The 20838-nt window shown below is 38.4% G+C and overlaps 3 protein-coding genes across 3 annotated transcripts in view; 1 reads left to right on the top strand and 2 right to left on the bottom strand.

The window, feature by feature from the left end:
* Positions 1-3836, top strand: part of LOC134801519 (uncharacterized protein DDB_G0288805) — a 38789-nt gene extending 34953 nt beyond the window's left edge. Inside the window, exons 14-17 of the mRNA XM_063774131.1 lie at positions 551-687; positions 1154-1294; positions 1891-2021; positions 3162-3836. Coding sequence (XP_063630201.1) covers positions 551-687; positions 1154-1294; positions 1891-2021; positions 3162-3472 — 720 coding nt within the window. The 3' untranslated portion in view covers positions 3473-3836. The remainder of the gene's footprint in view (positions 1-550; positions 688-1153; positions 1295-1890; positions 2022-3161) is intronic.
* Positions 3837-8001: 4165 nt separating this feature from the next.
* LOC134801654 (carbonyl reductase [NADPH] 3-like) lies at positions 8002-10465 on the bottom strand. The gene is made up of 2 exons (XM_063774272.1): positions 9817-10465; positions 8002-8210 (listed from the first exon to the last, which is right to left on the bottom strand). The coding sequence occupies exons 1-2, from the start codon at positions 10463-10465 to the stop codon at positions 8002-8004; spliced, it is 858 nt and encodes a 285-aa protein (XP_063630342.1).
* Positions 10466-13589: 3124 nt separating this feature from the next.
* Positions 13590-19565, bottom strand: LOC134801655 (acyl-CoA Delta(11) desaturase-like). The gene is made up of 4 exons (XM_063774273.1): positions 19373-19565; positions 15477-15639; positions 14649-14822; positions 13590-14043 (listed from the first exon to the last, which is right to left on the bottom strand). The coding sequence occupies exons 1-4, from the start codon at positions 19563-19565 to the stop codon at positions 13590-13592; spliced, it is 984 nt and encodes a 327-aa protein (XP_063630343.1).
* Positions 19566-20838: the final 1273 nt, after the last annotated feature.

The following is a 20838-nucleotide window of genomic DNA, read 5'->3' on the forward strand; positions in this document are numbered from 1 at the left end:
TTGATTGCTGACAGTTAGGGAATGCAAATCGGTTATTTTTTGTATGGAAATAACCGCGGTTTCGGTTAGTAACCGATAATTTCCATACAAAAAATAACCGAAAATAACCGATTTGCATTCCCTACTGACAGTTCACACGCCATTCTCTCTGATCACTGGCAGTGTACGGCCTGAGTATGAGCGTCCAGCGGAGCGTTGGACGGGGCGGGTAGCGCGGCGACAAGCGCCAACGTGCATAACGCTCGACCGTTAACTCCGTTTGGACAGTCTGATGCAGAAATAAACCCTCCCTGCATGGAAGTTTGTATGTTAGGGGGCTACTTTTTATTTGCAGTTGACCATACTCAAAGTTGCATAATTGAGACAGATGTTCGGCTGTAGGACTAAACCCTTTGTAAGTATGTAAGTAAATAAGTAACACTTTATTGTACGGAAGAGAGGAATACAGGTACATCAGATAGAACATAAATATAGTACAAAGGAAAACTTATCCCTAACAGGGATCTCTTCCAGTTAACCTATAGTAATGGATCAACCTTTGTTTTAACAGAGCGAAGGGCGCTACCTGGCGGAAAACATGGATAAGTTCTTCATGGACTTCCACAAGGCCCAGCAGATGCGGCTGCTGCTGGCCCGCGCACCCGACCATCCCCGACAGATGGCGCTCGAGCACGAGCACAAGCAGAGGTAACTATACTGGCCACTGGTCAACTAAATATCTAGTAGAAATTGCAAGAAATGGCCGCCATTTTGAACTTCTTCATCAGTGGGCTGATTACGTCAAAATCTAAAGGTTCGAAAGGTACTCAAATTTATTATGGCATATGGCATATCATGATCCCTAACTTTGAATCCAAAAATGGACACAAATTTTAGACATTCCCTGTCTGAAGCTCTAAAAACTACTCCCACGCCGGTCACACAGACTAGCCTAGAGACATCATATCATCTGTAACATGACAATTGCTGTGACAAATACTTACCCAAGAATCATTACAACTATTGATCGCTGAAGGGTTTCTTTGGTGGCCCTTGGTGAGGGTGTTCTTTGACTGTGACCTTTCTGCCCCAGAAGCCGACTCGCTTCTCAGTCAAAGAACTTGGTTTTCTGAGCAAAAACCGTATTTAATTAACGTATATTTTTTGTTATCAGAATGAACAATATGAGGATGGGCAGCGAGGCCCCGCGTGCGGCCGGCGACGGCGACGATGACCTCGACTTCGACCCCTTCAAGGAGACGCAGAAGGCCCTCGCCGAGATGATGGAGACCGAGATGATGCAGAACACAAGCGGGTAAGTTTAGTATATGGGTCGTGACCAGAGGGAACAACATACAGATGGGCAGCGAGGCCCCGCGTGCGGCCGGCGACGGCGACGATGACCTCGACTTCGACCCCTTCAAGGAGACGCAGAAGGCCCTGGCCGAAATGATGCAGAACACAATCGGGTAAGTTTAGTATATGGGTCGAGGGAACAACATACAGATGGACAGCGAGGCCTCGCGTGCGGCCGGCGACGGCGACGATGACCTCGACTTCGACCCCTTCAAGGAGACGCAGAAGGCCCTGGCCGAGATGATGGAGGCCGAAATGATGCAGAACACAAGCGGGTAAGTTTAGTATATGGGTCGTGACCAGAGGGACCAACATACAGATGGGCAGCGAGGCCCCGCGTGCGGATGGCGATGACGACCTCGACTTCGACCCCTTCAAGGAGACGCAGAAGGCTGCCTGTTCAAAGAAAAGTATAGTCAACAATAAAAGCTTCAATCAAAAACTAAATTTTTGTCATAAACTTATGACCAAATGACGCTTCTCGACCCCCGATAAACTCAAGCGAGACCTAGAGGTTGAATGACAAGCATTGGTCTAATAATATGGTTGTTGCAGCGACAACATGGAGCTGGTGCGGCGCTCGCGCCTGCCGCCGCCCGGCTTCGCGCTGCCCGCGCACCAGCAGCATCAGCAGCAGCACCAGCACCAGCAACAACACGCGCAGCCCCAGCATCCCATGCATACAGGTATGAATGGTATGATGATTCTCTTTATACTTTTCTCGGGAAACTTCTATTACCGCAACTTAACAGAATTGAGGAGTTTCTTTTTATAAGGTTTATGCTTATTTCTTTTTTTATGAAAGCATACGAAAATAGGCCCTAGGAAAAGACACTCCTCAATTATCGTTTTATAGTTTTTTTTTAAGTAAAATACGGAATACTGAGAGACTGAAATTAATTCATATAGTTTTTTAAATATTTTAATATTAATTAATTCATATAGTTTTTTAAATATATTAATATTTAAAAAAGTTCAGTTTCTCTGTAATTTAATGCGAGGCCGAAAGCCGAGCTGTGGACACCTACAGGTTGACCAGTGGCAAATTTCCGATTTAAAATCCAAATAATTTTCGAACACGTAGTGCCTATGCCTAGGAGACGCAGGTGTTTTTTTTTTAGTTTCGTGAGTGTTGCGGATTAATCAGTGACAATGGATCGCTGGCCAGCAGAGCAGCGTGCACGTGCTATTGAGGCGTATCTAAAAAACGGCTTTTTATTCAGTACTGCAAGACCTTGAATTTGATTTTAATGTTTTCTTCTAAAACTGTTACGGATTTAATCTGTCAGCTAACAATAGTCATTTTTCTGGTCCAAAAATTTCAGAACAATAAAATAAAATCAGAAACGGGCTCCTAGGCGTAAGTTGCCATATTAATTTTAATATACGCCAGCTCGGTAGAAAATGTGAGTTTCAAAAAATTCAATCCGCATTCATCATCTTTTTATAAAAGTATACAGGTTTGGTTTATATATTTTAGTTTTTTTTTTATCAAATTTTGAAATAGGAAATCTGCCACTGGACACCCTGTAGTTTCAAGCGTTCGACAAATGCGCGCCAGAGGGCAAAAGGTGCGATAGAAAAGCGTCAAGGCCTGCGAAGACCGAAGGCAGAGCTCCGCCTAGGGTCGATGGCCGGAAGAGTTCGAGAATTTCGCTCTCTAGGCAAGCAATCGCGGTTAAAAACACCAAGTGTTTTCAGCGAGCCCGAAGGCCGAAGAAGATATTGTTATAATTGAATATTTTTAGGGTGACCGTTTAGAACTATGAGCTCTCATACATTCAGCTTAAAAAATGTCAATTATAACCGTTTTATCGTCGTTCCAGGTTTCAACAACACCAGCGCATCGTACTCCGACTGGACCCAGATGGACCCCGCCATCATGTCGACGTCGGTGAACTTCGGCAAGCCGCCGCCGCCGCCGCCGCCGCCGGGCGCGCTGCGCAGCCAGCAGCAGGAGCTGTGGGCGCGCTTCAACTCGCTCGCCGTCGCCCCGCAGACCAAGCTCCCCCCGGGCTGGGGCAAGCTCGGCTGGGGCAGCTTCGCCGCGCCGCCCCTCGGCAATATCCCCCTCCCGCCGGGCTTCTCCCCCGCCAAGCCCCCGCAGCACCCCGCCGAGTGCATCGACGCCAAGTAACGGGCGATCTCCGCGATTTTCTATATTATTCCTTTTCCGTTGGTGATGTGAACGATAAATCTTTGTATTGAGAGAGGATATTTTAACGAGAGAAATATGATAACGAAGGAATTTGTAAAATAAATTAACATATTTGTTTTATTTGACGACGGTTTTTCTTTCGCGGGCCCCCGTTTTATTTTATCATATTTCTTTTTCGCGCCCGATACGTATATTCGTTATATTATATATTTACTGAAATCGTATCCCTGTTATGACAGATTATATTTTCTATATTAAAATGAAATGCCGATTACTCGCTGTTCCATTTGTACCTTATTGAGCCATACAACATGAGAATAACATTAAAACGAACGAGAATTCATTAATTCTTTTAATGATTACACCTTTCACTAGAATACACATTTTACAAACGCCGAAACTCTTACGAGCAACGAATAGTTAAGGGGGCAAAGTTGTTGTCTAACCGCTCGTGCTACTATTGATACCCGAGCAAGCGAAAGATACCAAAATTGAACCACGAACGTAGCGAGTGGTTCGAAAAATGGAATCTTGAGCGTTACGAGGGTTTCAAAGCACGAGGGCTAAACAAAATTTGCCCCCGAGTGAAACACAAAATTTTTCACCACACCAACCCGAAGCAAACATTAAATGTAAAATATCAAACAAAATCAAATCCAAATGAATGTTATTAAATATTTATCATCCAAAATCATCATTTAAAAGTCAATTCTACCAGCAAACATAAGAAAACAACTCAAAATTTGCATTTGGTTACTTTGCCTCACAACTTTGCTATTAGTTTTTGAAGTGCAAAGTAAGCCTTTCCGAGCTGGTGTGGTGAAAATAACTATTCATTGCTCGTAAAAGTACATAAAATAATGGTCATCCATAATAAACACCATAAATATAATCTTCAAAGATTCATTGACGCCTATCAGTAAAGATCGGTTTTCCTAGGATAGCGGTGCCGTCATATAGCGGCCGTCTCCATACTAAATAATACGGCTAAATATGGATGTTGTAGTATTTGAATGGAGACGGCCGCTATAAGTATGACGGCACCGCTATCCTAGGAAACCAGAGCATAAGACTATCAGAAGCTGTCCGAACAGTGACGAAAAGCGATGAACGAGCCTGTAGTTCCTGCATTAGGTACATGAATCCTGTAAGTTGAGCCATCGAGGGGTCTGTTGCAAAGAGTATAAGTAAGTATATGGTCTGTCTGTGTCTGTTTGATAACTGAAAAATATTATAACGAACTACGTACGCTTTGAGGTTTTTTTCTTCCAAAATGTTGCCACATTGTATCTAGATTCTAGACGTTATGGTCATTACGTTAAGGTAGAGAATGAAATGTATAATTAGGTACCTGTCCAATGAAACACACACTTTTACTAGACCACGGTGCACTGTATACACCGTCATTGGAGCAAATAAAAAAAAATACTAATTATTTACAACAAAAGCATTTTATTAAGAAATTATATTTTCAAGATCTTCATGGTTACCGTGTAACAAACAATATGAGATTTTTTTAGTTTTAAATTACAAAATTAAGGCGCTCTTATACTCGAGTTTTACGTTTTCAAGGGGGTGAAGCAGACGCGTGGTAGAGCGGGCAGGCGGGCGCCCCGCGCGGCGCACCGCACCATTCCCGCGCAGCACGTCTACGTCCTTATTCTGACGACATCGGTATTCTGAATTGTCAGTTCCGGGATTTTTTCCGGCAATTAATATTGAATAAGATTTATTAGCAAATTCGAATTTTGATGAGTACTTAATGAAATTAAAAATGGTAGGTAAGACGGTGATTGTAAATAATTATTAATTATATATACAATATAAGTGTATACCGCGACAAACTGAGAATCTAATCAAATGATACCAAATTATTATGAGACAAATAATAGTTCTTACTAATAGACATTAAAAATGTAATAGAGCGAGACCAAGAAAAGTCTGCAACGATTTTGATTGCACACGCAGTGCAAGTGTTATTTTAAACGTCAAACTTCTATGAAACTATGTATAACACTTGCACTGCCTATGTTATCAAAATCGTTGCAGACTTGGTCTAACTCTAGCAGTCAATTTCGGGCAAGTAGGTAGTGAAAATAAGGAAGAATACTAGCAAAGCTAAGATAATTTAGCTATCTTCACAAAAAGAATTATAACAATTTATAACTCTAACTGTAATTACTTACTATTTTTCTAATTTTGAATTGACGAGTAAAAGTCAAGCATTTAAAGATTGTAATGACAAAAAACACTTCTACTTCGACATTCGAGTTAGTTAATAGCTCAAGAAAATAAAAAAAATCTGCGGAAATAATTCGTATAATTTTGAAAATTGGCACAGTTATACCTTGTGGTGTCCAGATAACCATACTTAATGTCCTCGAGCTTAGCGGGTGTGCTGAGGGTGTAGGGGGGAGGGGGGTGAAGGTACCTTTTTCATATTTTTGCTCATATCTCGAATATCTGTACGAATCGCATAGGTACAAAACAATAACAAAAGTTTTAACATACAATTTCCTACAAATTTGGATCTTTTTATTTTTACGTTACGATCAATACTTTAGGGTTGTTAAAGTTAACAAAGAGATAAAAAGTTGATTTAAGAAAACGTTTCGTCGTTTCAAATATTGATCCTAGAGAAAAGTGTTATGTTTTTCGTAGAAAATTGTATGCCGATTATTTATTTACAAGAACATTAAGAACTTATTTTGCTATGAGCCTTATTTTACGAATCATTTACGAAAACCTAAAAATAGGGACCTGGAAATTGATTCTAATTAACTTACCCCCTTTAATACCTCTTTAAATATTGATCGCAGCGCAAAAGTGTAAAGAACCTTTTTTGTGGACAATTTTATGTTCAATATTTATGTATAATATTTTTTTGCAACGGGCCACCGTTTACGAGTTATTTACGAAAAACTAAAAAAAAGTGACCTGTGAACTGATTGTAATTAACTTTCTTCCTTTAATATCGTTTTAAATTTGATCTTAGAGAAAAAAAGTTCAAGATGTTTTTGGAGAAAATTTTATGTAAATTATTTATTTATTAAAACCTATTTTGCTATGGGACACCGTTTACGAGTTATTTACAAAAAACTAAAAAGGGACTTTAAAGTTGATTATAATTAACTTACCCGCTGCTTTGTCTTTTTTAATATTGATCCTAGCGAAAAGTTCTACATGTTTAGTAGGAAATTTTATGTTTATTATTTATGTATAAGATGCAATGAGTCATACTTTTCAAATTATTAACGAAAACATACAAACAATGAACCTTAGAATTTATTATAATTAACTTTCCTTCTTTATTATATTTTTGAATATTGATCCCTGCGAAAAGTGTACTGAATCTTTTTGGTACAAAATTTTGTGTAGATTATTAACGTTTTATAACATTTTTTGATATTGGCCACCGTTTACGAGTTATTTACGAAAATCTAAAAAAGGGGACCTTAGAATTGATTATAATTGAATTTCCCGCGTTAATATCTCTTTGAATATTGATCCTAGCAAAAAATTGTACTAAATCTTTCTTGTAGGCAATTTTATGCAGATTACTTATGTAATAGAATATTTTTTGCTATGCGCCACCGTTTAAGAGTTATTTACGAAAAACTAAAAAAAGGGTCCTTTAATATCAAATATCTCACTTCCGGTCAAGAATTCGATCAAGCAACCAGCAAATTCGGATTCAGCGGGGTCTAATTAGGTTAAAAAACCCGGTTGCCAAAAAGTAATACGATTTGCCAATTGAAATCGATTTTATGAAAAATATGACCAGTCTAAAATATTTGAATCCTGTATATCTATGTTTAAAAATTATTCAATTTGATTAATTTTATAGCCTTTTAAAATATGTTTACACAATTTATCAATCGTGACTGAATTCCGGATTGGTTAGATAGGTGTGTGCCTTTGCTGCCCAACTTGCTATAAAATGACAATATGACGGACGAATGTCTGAAATGTCACCGTATTTAAGAATTATTTTGCTTTTCTTCGCAAGTATGTTGAAAAACATTGTGTGTATAACATATTTGCATATTTATACTGTGATTACCCATTTTATGAAACGTCCGCTAAACTAGCATAGGTCCGACGCTGACAGTGGTCACGGGCGTACTGGCGTGAGGAATGGGCGCAAGGTATTGCCGCGTAGGATGTAATTTAGTAGGCAAAATGTTGAATTCATCAAATGATGAATGAAAAAATTAACGTATCGATAAAAGGACAAGCAATAATGAAGATTTACTTAAAAGCTATCGACTGAAGTAAGTTTCATATACATTTTCGTCGTAGTACTTCTAACATAAGGAAATAAAGACAGTGTTAGGCATGTTTTCAACTTAAGATTCTATCGAGAAAATAATGAGCCGTCGTGTTTCTGACAAGCAATAACGTACTTCAAGGACTGAAGTTATACATACTAGAAAATAATGCATGAAATCCTTGTAAAAGTCTGTAAATATGGTGACAAAAAAGCGCATTTTACTACACACCGCGCCTTAAGGTTTTTTCCCATCTATAACCTCCCTAGGGTCCCTGCCATCCCACGCCACGGCGCTGCCATTATGCCACACGTAAAGACCGCTGCCAGGAGGCCGCAGCGCCAAGCCTGCGGGCACTTTAGCGGCGTCCGCGGGAGCAATGTTGCCGGCCCCGTGCGTCATGTCAGATTGCACGTAGCCTGGGTGCACGCAGTTCACTGATATCCCTGGAATGTAGTTCAGAATATCACGGTATGTGACAGGGTCAGACACGCGTAAGTAACCTCAGGAGTTCAATATGTACATGCGGGTGCCCTATTGATATTCCGAAAAAAAATACGCCGATTTTTGTTTCGCCGACAACGATTCGCAGACGGGTTGTTTGGCAGAGTAACGATTCGCCGAATCTCGTTACGCATAATAGTCGTTTGCGAGAGTAGTCAATAAGCAGAACATTGATACGCATATTTACTATTCGTAGAATTAGCATTTAGTAACTGTCGTAATTACCCGAGAAACCATTGGTCGAAACACAATAGGTCGAATGTTCATTTGGCATTAATATTGAATGTTCGTTTTTTTAGCATTAGAAAGAAGGTAAACAATCTTGACGAGTCTCTTAAATGAAAAACTCTTTTTAAAAATAAGTCATGGCAAATATGTAACATTCACGAATCTAATACGATCATTTATATTCTTCTGCTTTCATAATTAATACTTAGTTACTGATTTTTAAAAAGCGTTTTTCAATTAAAAGACATGTCAACGTCGCTTACCTTCTTTCTAATGCTAAAAAAAATTTTATAAAATAAGGTGAGATTTCAATTATTGATGAAGTGCACCCGATGATGATGATTGTTGATGAATTGATGATAATGATGATGATTTTTTTTAAGTAGTATGTTTAGCGATTATTCCAGCACCCATGGTCCGATTTGAGTTATTCTTTTTTTGTTTGAAAAAAGTTACCTGCGAGGTATTCCCATAATAATTTTGGTTCTGATCTGATGTTGTAATCCATGGGGAATTGACGGAACCCCTCAATTTTTAAAGGCATGTGTATTATGATTTCGGTATTTTCTAAAGTAACTCAAGCATTTCCTCCTGAAATCCACCAATTTCATGAAGTGCAACTGTAGCCTTACCACGAGTTTGACACTACATATTCGCTAACTTCTTCGTAACTTTATATACATAATTATACTTAACGCATTTACTTAAAAAAATGATAATATTTTATTTCATTCTTTTGTTTCGAAAACAACGACTTATATGTAAAATGTGAAACGTTATTCGAATAAACATTGCTTAAACGAAACGATTACTCTGCCAAATGGAAATCGTCCAATAATAGTTCTGCGAATTTACAAAGAAGCAAACTGAACGGTATGTGAACCAAGAGTCTACGTAACGTTAGTTGACCAGAAGTTACATTGACAAATAAATGACTCTGCGAAACGATGTTCGGCGAATCGTTGTCGGCGAATCGATGATCTGCTAAAAGTTTATCGGAGAATCATTAGGTACCCGTACATGCGGAACGGTAACCGATTACCATTAACTAGGTGACCATATGCTTGTTTGCATTCGAGGGACATACTCGTATAAGAAAAATTGCATCATTCATATCGAAATATGAAAGATTTTTCCAGCCAATGTAAGAGCCGCATTCGATCTTTAAAAATCTTAACTCGATATATTGTTTGACATCTAGCGATGTTTATATTGATGACATCTCGCTATTATCATCACTTTTCACCTGTCAATAGAATGATTCTTTCAAAGGTTTAGGTCTAAAATATGTTCAGGTTTTTATTCATAATTTCTGCTTACCTCTGTCAACTAATCTGCGATGCAACATAAACGTGTAAGCGTTTACACCAACTTTAGACACGACATACGGTGAGTTACCCCACCCATCAGTCTCTTCCCTTCCTTCTTTGACTGCGTCCACATATTCTTTCATCAACTTTTTCAATTCATCCAAACATAAGTCCTCCCGTTTAATTTTCCTTCTCAATTCCTCAGAAGGAATCCTGCTTAAGTGTCCTGATGAACTCGAAATATTAACTATAGCGCCACCATTGCTAATTAGCGGCAGAATACCTTCAGTAAAATTAACCAAAGAAAAGAAATTCACGAACAAAGTCTGCTCTGCTTGATAACTCTTTGATTCTACACAGTCTTTTAGAAAAAGTATTCCTGCGTTGTTAATAAGAAGGTCTATTTTCCCATGATTCTTTTGAATGTATTTAATGAATTGCTTAACACTATTATTGTCGGTTACGTCCAATTGGTGGTAGGCAGGTTTTAGGCCGAGATTTTCTAATACTTTGCACCCCTCTAGCCCTCTGGTTGAGTCTCTGGACGTCAAATACACTGTACCGTGGAATTGTTCGCATAATTTTTTCACTAAAGCAAAGCCGAGACCTTTATTTGCACCGGTCACCACTGCTACTTTGTTGAGATTGTTGTTTGACATGGCACCAAGTTACTTTAAAATTTAAATATGCTTATGAAAACACGAACATAACCTAACTTTTTTATCTGTACATTAAATACTTTAAATAGTATCACTTTATCGCTCAGAAGTTATGTGAACTTAAAATGATAAGCAAACTGATAATATGTTTGTGATAATTTTAATACTTTACACGAGCTTTACACAATTTAACATTAATGTGACCATTCACAAGGCACATTGTAAATCGATTGTTTACTAATGTAAGTTTCGAATAAATCAGAATCACTCAAGATCTGTGACTTACCCATACCTAGTTAACAACGCCATCTAGTTCCTTATGTTGACTACTTTTAGCTAGGGTCTAGCCCCGTTACCTTTTATCACTTACTCGAGTCAAATTGGGCCTGTAGAGTCGCAGATTGCCGAAGATATAAAAAAATATATACTTTTTTATCATTTTTACCAGCTCTCCTTATTCTTTGAAATCATCACGTAAACTTGATTTTTTTTTCACAGAGAGTTAAAGTAAGTTATCAAAATTGGAGTTGTTTGTTCAGTTGTGCCTTTAATTAAGGCATTGACTATGAATTTGGATTAAGTACTTACTTTTGTGAAGTTTTATGCTAGTATTTGCCTCGATGAGGTGTTTTTTTTTCAGCAAAGTTTGCCTCTCGTGCTTTGAAACCCTCAAAACGCTCAAATGCACCTGCTTCACAGGTAGGTTAAAAAATAGATAGTCAATTACGATGAAATAAAATTTTCTATATTGCTGTTTATAGTGTTGACTTTACATGTTATATAAGGTTTACTCGGGTAATTCCGAATGTCGAAAACTGTCGGATAATTCCGAAAGAGACTTTTATTATGATGGAATTAAGGGTGATTTTCATCTGAATTTCGGAATTATCCGACATTCGGTAATACCCGAATACACCTTACCTACCTATGTAATATAATAAATATAATATAAAATATTTACTACATATAAGCTTTCAGATTCCTTATTTTTAACCGACTTCAATTTCATGGAAGGAGGAGGTTCTGTATTCGGTTGTGGCTATTTTTTTTTTTTTTTTTTTTCTATGTACGTTCACCGATTACTCCGACATCCGTAGTCAGATTTGAGTAATTCTTTTTTTGTTTGAAAGGAGCTACCTCCGAGTTGGTCCCATTTTAATTTGGTTCTGTTCTGATGATGGGATCCATGAGGAATTGAGGGAACTCCTCAATTTTTAAAGGCACATGCATGGTGTTTTGGGCGTTTTCTTAAGCAACTCGAGCATTTTCTCCCGAAAACCACCAATTTGATGAAGTAGACCTGATGATGATGATTATTTTGATGATAATGATGATGATTTCTTTAAATTTAAGTATGTTCAGCGATTACTCCGGCACCTGTGATCCGATTTGAGTAATTCTTTTTTTGTTTGGAAGAAGTTACCTCCAAGGCGTTTCCGTATTATTTTTGGTTCTGGTCTGATGATGGAATCCATGAGGAATTGAGGGAACTCCTCAATTTTTAAAGGCACGTGTTAAGTGATTTCGGGGTTTTCTAAAGTAACTCGAGCAATTGCTTCCGAAAACCACCAATTTGATGTACTGCAACTGTAGCCTTACCACAAGTTTGACATTGACACATTCGCTAACGTCTTATGCATCTAAATGTAACTTTTTATGCATCTCGCTCACACTAAGGTTAGTACGAGCGAGATGCATAGGAAGTAAGTTACAAACATGCTAGCGAATATATCAATGTCAAACTCGTGGTAAGCTGGTAAGGCTACTGATCGGGGATTAGGGTTAGGAGTCAAGGGGTCAGGGATTAAGGGGTCGGGGAATGGCGGTTGAAGAGTTGCTGGTTCAGGATCGAGGGGTTCCTGGATCAGGGGTTGATGTGCTGTGAGGTTGAGTGATCGGGGGGCAGAGGGATTGGGTCAGTGGCGGGGCGGGCGGATGGATTTAGTTGACAGGAATTATAATTTCCTAGACGGACTCGAGAAAATTTCTGGTTCAGGGTCGAGGGGTTCCTGGATCAGGGGTTGATGCGCTGTGAGGTTGAGTGATCGGGGCGTTGAGGGATTGGGTCAGTGGCGGGGCGGAGGATGGATTTAGTGTAGTAGTGACAGGAATTATAATTTCCCAGACGGACTCGAGAAAATTCCTGATTACATATTTATTAAAGAAATAGGTAGGTACACGAATTTAGTGTTAAACATGATCTTGTTTTTCATTCATGCGTCGCGCTCTTAACAATGCGTTAAAACTAAAAATGGAAAAATAAAAACTTTTTACAAAAAAAAGCAAACCGACTTCAAAAAGGATGAAATAAAATATTATCCTTTTTGAAGTCTATGCGTTACCAACTGATATGTTTGAAGTCGGTGCCAAGCTAAGTAGTAACAATTCACAAATAATCAGCTTTATGGCTATAAATCCCATTAGAACTGTACTAATAACTATTACAAATGTGTAAGTAATTCTGTCTGCCTCTTTGTCGCCTTTTCATGGCTAAACAACTGAACCGCTTTAGGTGAAATTTGGCAAGAAGGTAAATTTCTTGAATTGTTTTATATTTTGAAATGTAGTCCTCTGGATAAGGGACGGGAAATTACTCAGTCCCAATCTCACACTTGCGTGCTATAGACTGTTGGAGCATTAGTAAGAAATGCTATTTAAAAAATACGACGGAAAAAAAATGCATTGGATTTCCACTAATGTGCCGACAAACATGGTACAAACTGCGCCAAGAAGGTTTGATCGTGTGTTCTGAGGTGTGTTCTTAGATACAATCTACGTCAAATATATGTTTACACTTTTGCACCTTACTCCTTTGTAATAAGGCGAAAAGTGTAAACATATTTTTAACGTCGACTGTACCTACAGAAAGTACGTTCATTGTCGTCGTGTAAGGCAATCCAACGTAGGTACATCCTTATCGAATCGCACTAAAATCATGGTATGCTTCAAAATTTGACTTGGCACCGACTTCAAACATATCAGTTGGTAACGCATAGACTTCAAAAAGGATAATATTTTATTTCATCCTTTTTGAAGTCGGTTTGCTTTTTTTTGTAAAAAGTTTTTTTAAATTATTGAACCATAACCACTTTTATTGGAGTAAGTATTAATTAACAGAATCATTTCATCCTTTAATTTTTGTTCGGACTCGCCCCCACAAATCGCTTCCATCTCCAGTTTTCTTCGCTCTGTTCTCAATAACATCATCAGAAACATATTTCAAGTCATACGCCCATCCGATCCAGGCGCAGAAATCAATGAAATTAGTCGAAAAGTTCAAATAATTATTGCCAAATTCCGATGTTCTATAATCGTAAGGGAAAACATGGTGGTAGTTATGGTAGCCCTCTCCAAAAGTGAGTACGGATAAAGTGACATTCGTAGTTGGTGATATAGCTTTGTCATAAGGCTTGTTGCCGAATATGTGCGCTACGCTATTGATGGAGAATACGAAATGGGAACCAATCACTATACGGAAAAGAGTCAAATGGTATGAGTTGTTCAAGGTTTCCTGCCAGAAGAGTGGTATGAGCGACGGTAGTATGAAGGCGAGTGAAAGGCTGAGAGCGGCGTAATATCTGAAACAAATATTTTTCAGTAGTAAAACTTCCACCTCAAATTTAATTTGCACAGTGCCTAGCATTTGTGGCTGCGTAATAATAAACATTACTAGATGAGAAAAACATTGGATTGAAGACTGAAGAGGTCGAATACAAACCCCAGTTTCTCAAAAAAAATGTTTTTTTGTGGCATTGACGCATTTTCTCTACCTGGCGGAGGAAAGTGCACCATAGTGGAATATGCAACATAGAAAGAGTTTTTAGAGAATACCATATTAGGGTAAATAATTAGGTATAGGGGGCTGTCCATAAATTACGTCATCGATTTTTGACGATTTTTGACCCCCCTTCCTATAATCATCCAAAAATCATGCTTCAAAAGCCCCCATTTCCTCCTACTTCATGCTACCGTCATCCGATGTCCAGACCCCCCCCCCCCTAATTTGAAATGACGTAATTTATGAATAGCCCCTAGGTATAACTGAGCTTTATGTTTATCACTTTTAATTACATACTATAAAAATTGAATATGTCAACAAGTGAAAGAGAGTGTTAAGAATTGGGATAGGTACTTAGTTTAAAAACTGCTCTACGTAAGTAAATTAAACATGTTTCGAACTTACTTCTGTTGAAACCGCAACACAGGATTCTCGTATAAATCCGATAAGTCTAGTGTTTTTCCTTTCTCAATAAGTTCTGGATGCTTTTTGACCAGCAACCAGCCGATGTGGGAGTAAAAGAACCCCCTCTTAGGGTTGTATGGGTCGGCATCCGTGTCTGTGTACTTGTGGTGTAATCTGTTCCAAGGAATAAAGTCTCTGTTCATTGTACAATTTATAGACGCATATATGCTATGAATCTAAAAAAACTTCAGAGCCATCTGCTAAAGGACATACAATTTTTGAAATTAAAAATGGTCCTACTCGCGCCATAGTTGATTGTCGCCCTAGACATGTCAAGTGCCAACACATATTTCGAAACCGTAGTGCGCAATCGTACTAATTACGGGGCAAATTTTGTTGTAATTAACATCAAAGTACCTACACATGACGAAAAGTCTTCATTACAACAAAGTTTTCACCGTAATTACCTATAGTTCGTTATTTTAGCATTAGAAATAGCGGAAACAAGCTTGATGTGTATTTTAATTGAGAAACACGTTTTAAAAAATTTGTCTCGACAAATATGTAACAATTATGAATCTAATACGATCATTTATATTCTTCTGCTTTCATAAGTAATAGTTACTTACCTATTGATTAAAAAAAAGCGTTTTTCAAATAAAAGACGTGTCAAGATCGCTTACCTTCTTTCTAATGCTTAAAATAAACGAAGTATGAGTGTGAACTACCTTTTCAAAAACTAGAAAATCTCTGTAAAGCAGCGATACGGTGTCCCAGCCCCAGTGGCTGGAAGCGTATCAGAAAATGTCTGACTGAGAAAGCTGTTACCTGTGGTCTCTAGCCCAGTTGATGACAGTAGACTGGCAGCCGAAAGTGTGGAACAGCATGAGCATAACCTGCAGCGGGTAGTTCGCTTTGTAAGCGCGGTGGCAGAATAGGCGGTGAGTGCCGGCTCCGATGCCCCAACACGTTACCGCGTATATTAGGAAGTCTGGCAAATAAATAAGAATATATTAGAATTTCAGTTGAGTTTTTCTGCGCTCCACCTACACGTTCAGTCTTACGTACATAATGTACCTATATATTATAATACTGTATTACTATATTAAAGAATTTAAATTTTATACATTATAATTTTTATCTACACACATATCATAAACTGTCTATGATGCCTTCAAAATCCGTAAATAATGGCCCACATTACGATAAACTGTTTTGTTACAGCAAATTTCTTATCTGTGAAAATGTGGTAATAGCTTCATTACTATATCAAAATCGATTTGGTAATGCATTCAAATTTCGAACATCTCTGAAAAAAAAAGCAATTTGATTTGACCCCTATTCTAATATCAGTCGAGATGACGTTTTATTCGAAATCAAATGACAATTTGCATACAATATTGACAAATCTCGCATGTAAGTTGGTATCGGACGATATGGTAATCGACCCCGACTCTAGTTTGTCTCTGAATTAAAAAAAACATGGATGCGTGACGTGCGTGAAAAAAGTTTTCATTTGCCGCCATTTGACGTACAGTAAAGTTTATCTTTTAATTAGTTTGTAAGTAAAAAATAATTTGTTTTGTTGTTTTTAAAGTAACTATAACAAAAGTTTCGTGTAAAATGTGCGATAAAGATATTTCGGAGATGCCATCTCATATCCGCGAGTTCCGCCAGAGAGCGAAGTAGGCTAAGTATATGAGGTTAGTGAATATATCATAGAAAGTTTATAATATGTGTGTAGATAAAGCAGTGTATGTAACTGTACATAATTAGGCATTAAAACACTCGCGTGATACTATTATGAAACTCATTTCATTCGCTGATTTAAACTTTCACGATTATTAAACATTATCAAACTGCACAACGGGACTTAATCGCGTATTTAAGTTTTAAGATTTACCTCCGACGTTTCGAGGACGGCGTTGTCCCCGTGGTCTCGGAGAAGACTGGCTCAAGTTGACATCAACATCTTCTAGCCGCGCGAGTTTTTCGAACTACCCGCACTTGGTCTTGTTTATCAGTTTGAACGTTTTGCGCACTAGGGATGTCACTCTGTCGACACACAACACTAACGATATTCGATTTATCGACTGTCGATATTCGTTTCCGCTTACATTTACTAATGACTGGATTCCATGTGGATGAGATCTTAAAACCCTCGTCCCGATTAAAATTGCAATGTTTTTTGATTTCAATGGCTTCCCGCACTTTTCTACTGTAGAAATGGCGATCCGTGGAGAGGATTTTAGGGTTATGCAGCTCAATCCAGTGGTTTGGTCCTGACTCCAGCAAATGCTCAGCCACCGCAGATTTGTTGACCTGACGATTTTTGACAGCTGCGATATGTTCCTTAACTCTTTCTGCTATGGTGCGCTTAGTTTCTCCGATATAGGAACTACCACAACTGCAATCTATTTTATAAACGCCAGGTGACTGGAACGGAATAACGTCCTTCGGTGACCTTAGGCTCCCTGCTACTTTGGATAAAGGTGTGTACACCGTCTTTATAGAGTACTTTCCAAGTACTGTGCCAACTTTATCCGTTACCCCTTTTACATACGGCAAAAATGCCGGCTGTCTGGAGACATCAGGACGTTTCCGCGTTGCCTTTCGTCTGGGTTGCCACTTTTTTACCTTGTACCCGTTCCTCCTTAGTACCTCCTGAATATGCGACATCTCACTCTCTAAATATTCAGGGTCACACAGATCATGTGCTCTGTTTACTAGCGAGGTAACCACCGATTGTAAGTGACGAGGATGGTGGTGAGAAAGGGCGTTCAAATACCTGTCAGTGTGTGTAGGTTTCCTATAAACTGCAAGGCTGCAAGTTTATACTGGCTTCGATATGCTCCATCCAGATATTTGCCAAAACCGGTGCTACAGGGCTACCCATGGCTACTCCATCAATCTGGAGGTAATGCTTTCCACAATACAAAAAGTAGCTTCCTTCCAAGCAGTTCCTCAGCAACATCTCCTCAACAACTAGTCAGTAATGGTGTTGCTGAGGAACTGCTTGGAAGGAAGCTACTTTTTGTATTGTGGAAAGCATTACCTCCAGATTGATGGAGTAGCCATGGGTAGCCCTGTAGCACCGGTTTTGGCAAATATCTGGATGGAGCATATCGAAGCCAGTATAAACTTGCAGCCTTGGGCGGTGAAGTTGTGGAAGCGCTATGTGGATGATGTTTTCTGTATTATGAAGGGTGGGAAGCAGGAGGTGGAGCAACTACTCCGATATCTAAATTCAATTCATCCGAAGACGAAGTTCACGTATGAATTGGAATCACAGCGCAGTTTGCCGTTTTTGGACGTGAAAGTGATTGGTCGAGTGGATGGAACCCTAATTCATACTGTTTATAGGAAACCTACACACACTGACAGGTATTTGAACGCCCTTTCTCACCACCATCCTCGTCACTTACAATCGGTGGTTACCTCGCTAGTAAACAGAGCACATGATCTGTGTGACCCTGAATATTTAGAGAGTGAGATGTCGCATATTCAGGAGGTACTAAGGAGGAACGGGTACAAGGTAAAAAAGTGGCAACCCAGACGAAAGGCAACGCGGAAACGTCCTGATGTCTCCAGACAGCCGGCATTTTTGCCGTATGTAAAAGGGGTAACGGATAAAGTTGGCACAGTACTTGGAAAGTACTCTATAAAGACGGTGTACACACCTTTATCCAAAGTAGCAGGGAGCCTAAGGTCACCGAAGGACGTTATTCCGTTCCAGTCACCTGGCGTTTATAAAATAGATTGCAGTTGTGGTAGTTCCTATATCGGAGAAACTAAGCGCACCATAGCAGAAAGAGTTAAGGAACATATCGCAGCTGTCAAAAATCGTCAGGTCAACAAATCTGCGGTGGCTGAGCATTTGCTGGAGTCAGGACCAAACCACTGGATTGAGCTGCATAACCCTAAAATCCTCTCCACGGATCGCCATTTCTACAGTAGAAAAGTGCGGGAAGCCATTGAAATCAAAAAACATTGCAATTTTAATCGGGACGAGGGTTTTAAGATCTCATCCACATGGAATCCAGTCATTAGTAAATGTAAGCGGAAACGAATATCGACAGTCGATAAATCGAATATCGTTAGTGTTGTGTGTCGACAGAGTGACATCCCTAGTGCGCAAAACGTTCAAACTGATAAACAAGACCAAGTGCGGGTAGTTCGAAAAACTCGCGCGGCTAGAAGATGTTGATGTCAACTTGAGCCAGTCTTCTCCGAGACCACGGGGACAACGCCGTCCTCGAAACGTCGGAGGTAAATCTTAAAACTTAAATACGCGATTAAGTCATTTCATTCGTTTCATAAACCCACACTCGTATTTTAATGCCTTTCATTATGTAGCAGTTACATAAACTACTATAATGAACGTGTAGGCGGAGCGCAGAAAAACTCAACTGAAATTCTTTATTCTTATTTATTTGCCAGACTTCCTAATATACGCGGTAACGTGTTGGGGCATCGGAGCCGGCACTCACCGCGTATATTAGGAAGTCTAGCAAATAAATAAGAATAAAGAATTTCAGTTGAGTTTTTCTGCGCTCCGCCTACACGTTCAGTCTTACGTACATAATGAAGGTACCTATATATTATAATATTGTATTACTATATTAAAGAATTTAGATTTTATACATTATAATTTTAATGAACACTCAATTTGAATAGAACTATAACAAACTTTTTATAGCGAGTATAATTAAGTAGGTACTTACTGAGTAATAACGTAGCCCACTTCATAGAGTTGAAACACAATAAGTACAGTCCATAAATCGCTCCAATATGCCAGTATGCCATAACGATGATCATGGGGTACACTAAAATGTACTCCCGTGGCGTTGTCTGATCGTCCTGCTTCTTATGTATCTTTTCATTGTATATTTCAGTCTCTTTAACATTTGGCGCCATTCCTGTGAGATATATAAATTATGTCAAAGCAAAAACTATTGGACAGAGTTTCAATTTTTACATGATTTAATATACCTACCGTGCACTACAAACGCGTAATAAAAAATCTGAATGTATAATATCCCTAGATAAAGTTAAATATTTTAATCTACATACTTTTAATTAGATTTTTTATATAAGTTCAGATAAAGTGTAGCAGCTATCGCCCGTTGCAAAATCTTAAAAACGTCGATTAATAGAATGTTGCATGAGCACTTGCAACGCCTTACTGAAATGTAATAAAAAATGAAAATAAAACAGATTATTAAATAATCATGCACTTACTAAGTTAAAAAATATTTCTTCGGAACTCTGTGTAGTAGATATCTGCAGTATGTACTTGATACTCGTACGTGCAAATCGTGCAAGATTTGCACAAATAATAACATGAAATTTTTGAGCAGAACATACGTCATACATATGTATTTAATATGTTGTACGTAAAGCTTAATATACATAAAACCTCAAATGCACATTTCAGGTACCTGCAATATCTATATACAGGGTGATTCAAGAGACGTGAGCAGGATTATGGATTCATTAATTTATGAATTACCATTTCATGCCACTGTCAGTGAGATAAGCTTTAATTTTTTTTTCGTTTGGAAAAAATATAGGTTTAAATTGTTAGTAAGTACGACTTGCATGGTCACTTTACAATTAGGATACTTTCGTCGGATATTTTTAAGTAATGCCGCCATCTAATTCGTCTCTCAAACTCGGGGCAAGATTTATTCTAAGAATTTACCTACCTACACATTTATGTTTTATCTGATATAACCAATATTCCTTTCTTTTCGTACAATAAAGTGTTTACTTAGGTACTTACTTACAATCAATAACTCTTTGGTAACCACAAAAATCGCAAAATGTAATGCACCCCACAGCGCCATCTACCTAATAAATATTTTGCACTAGGTACTTGACGCCTCTAATTGTTCTTTGGTCTATATTGTAGGTGAATGACTTGCACATGTAGGTGTCATCCTGTATCCTGTCCAATATCTCGGAAATAATATTTGCTTAATATCATAAACCTAAATGAAATAATTAGCATGAAATCTTTTATTTGTATTGTACCTAAATAAATGACAATTAAAAGATAACTCACTGGAGATGACGGTGACACGTGATTAGTTATAGATGGTCAAGCAAATCTTGTCAGTAGAAAAAGGCGCGAAATTCAAATTTTCTATGAGACGATATCCCTTCGCGCCTACATTTTTCAAATTTG

Source organism: Cydia splendana, chromosome 22 (assembly GCF_910591565.1).
Source record: "Cydia splendana chromosome 22, ilCydSple1.2, whole genome shotgun sequence".
NCBI lineage: Eukaryota > Metazoa > Arthropoda > Insecta > Lepidoptera > Tortricidae > Cydia > Cydia splendana.

Coding starts and splice junctions, on each gene's coding strand:
- LOC134801654 (XM_063774272.1), bottom strand. CDS start 10,465: ATGTCAAACAACAATCTCAACAAAGTAGCAGTGGTGACCGGTGCAAAT. Junction 8,211..9,816: donor TCGCAGATTAGTTGACAGAG/GTAAGCAGAAAT, acceptor ACTACATTCCAG/GGATATCAGTGAACTGCGTG.
- LOC134801655 (XM_063774273.1), bottom strand. CDS start 19,565: ATGGCGCCAAATGTTAAAGAGACTGAAATATACAATGAAAAGATACAT. Junction 14,823..15,476: donor AACTGGGCTAGAGACCACAG/GTAACAGCTTTC, acceptor TCCTTGGAACAG/ATTACACCACAAGTACACAG. Junction 14,044..14,648: donor GTGTTGCGGTTTCAACAGAA/GTAAGTTCGAAA, acceptor TATTTGTTTCAG/ATATTACGCCGCTCTCAGCC.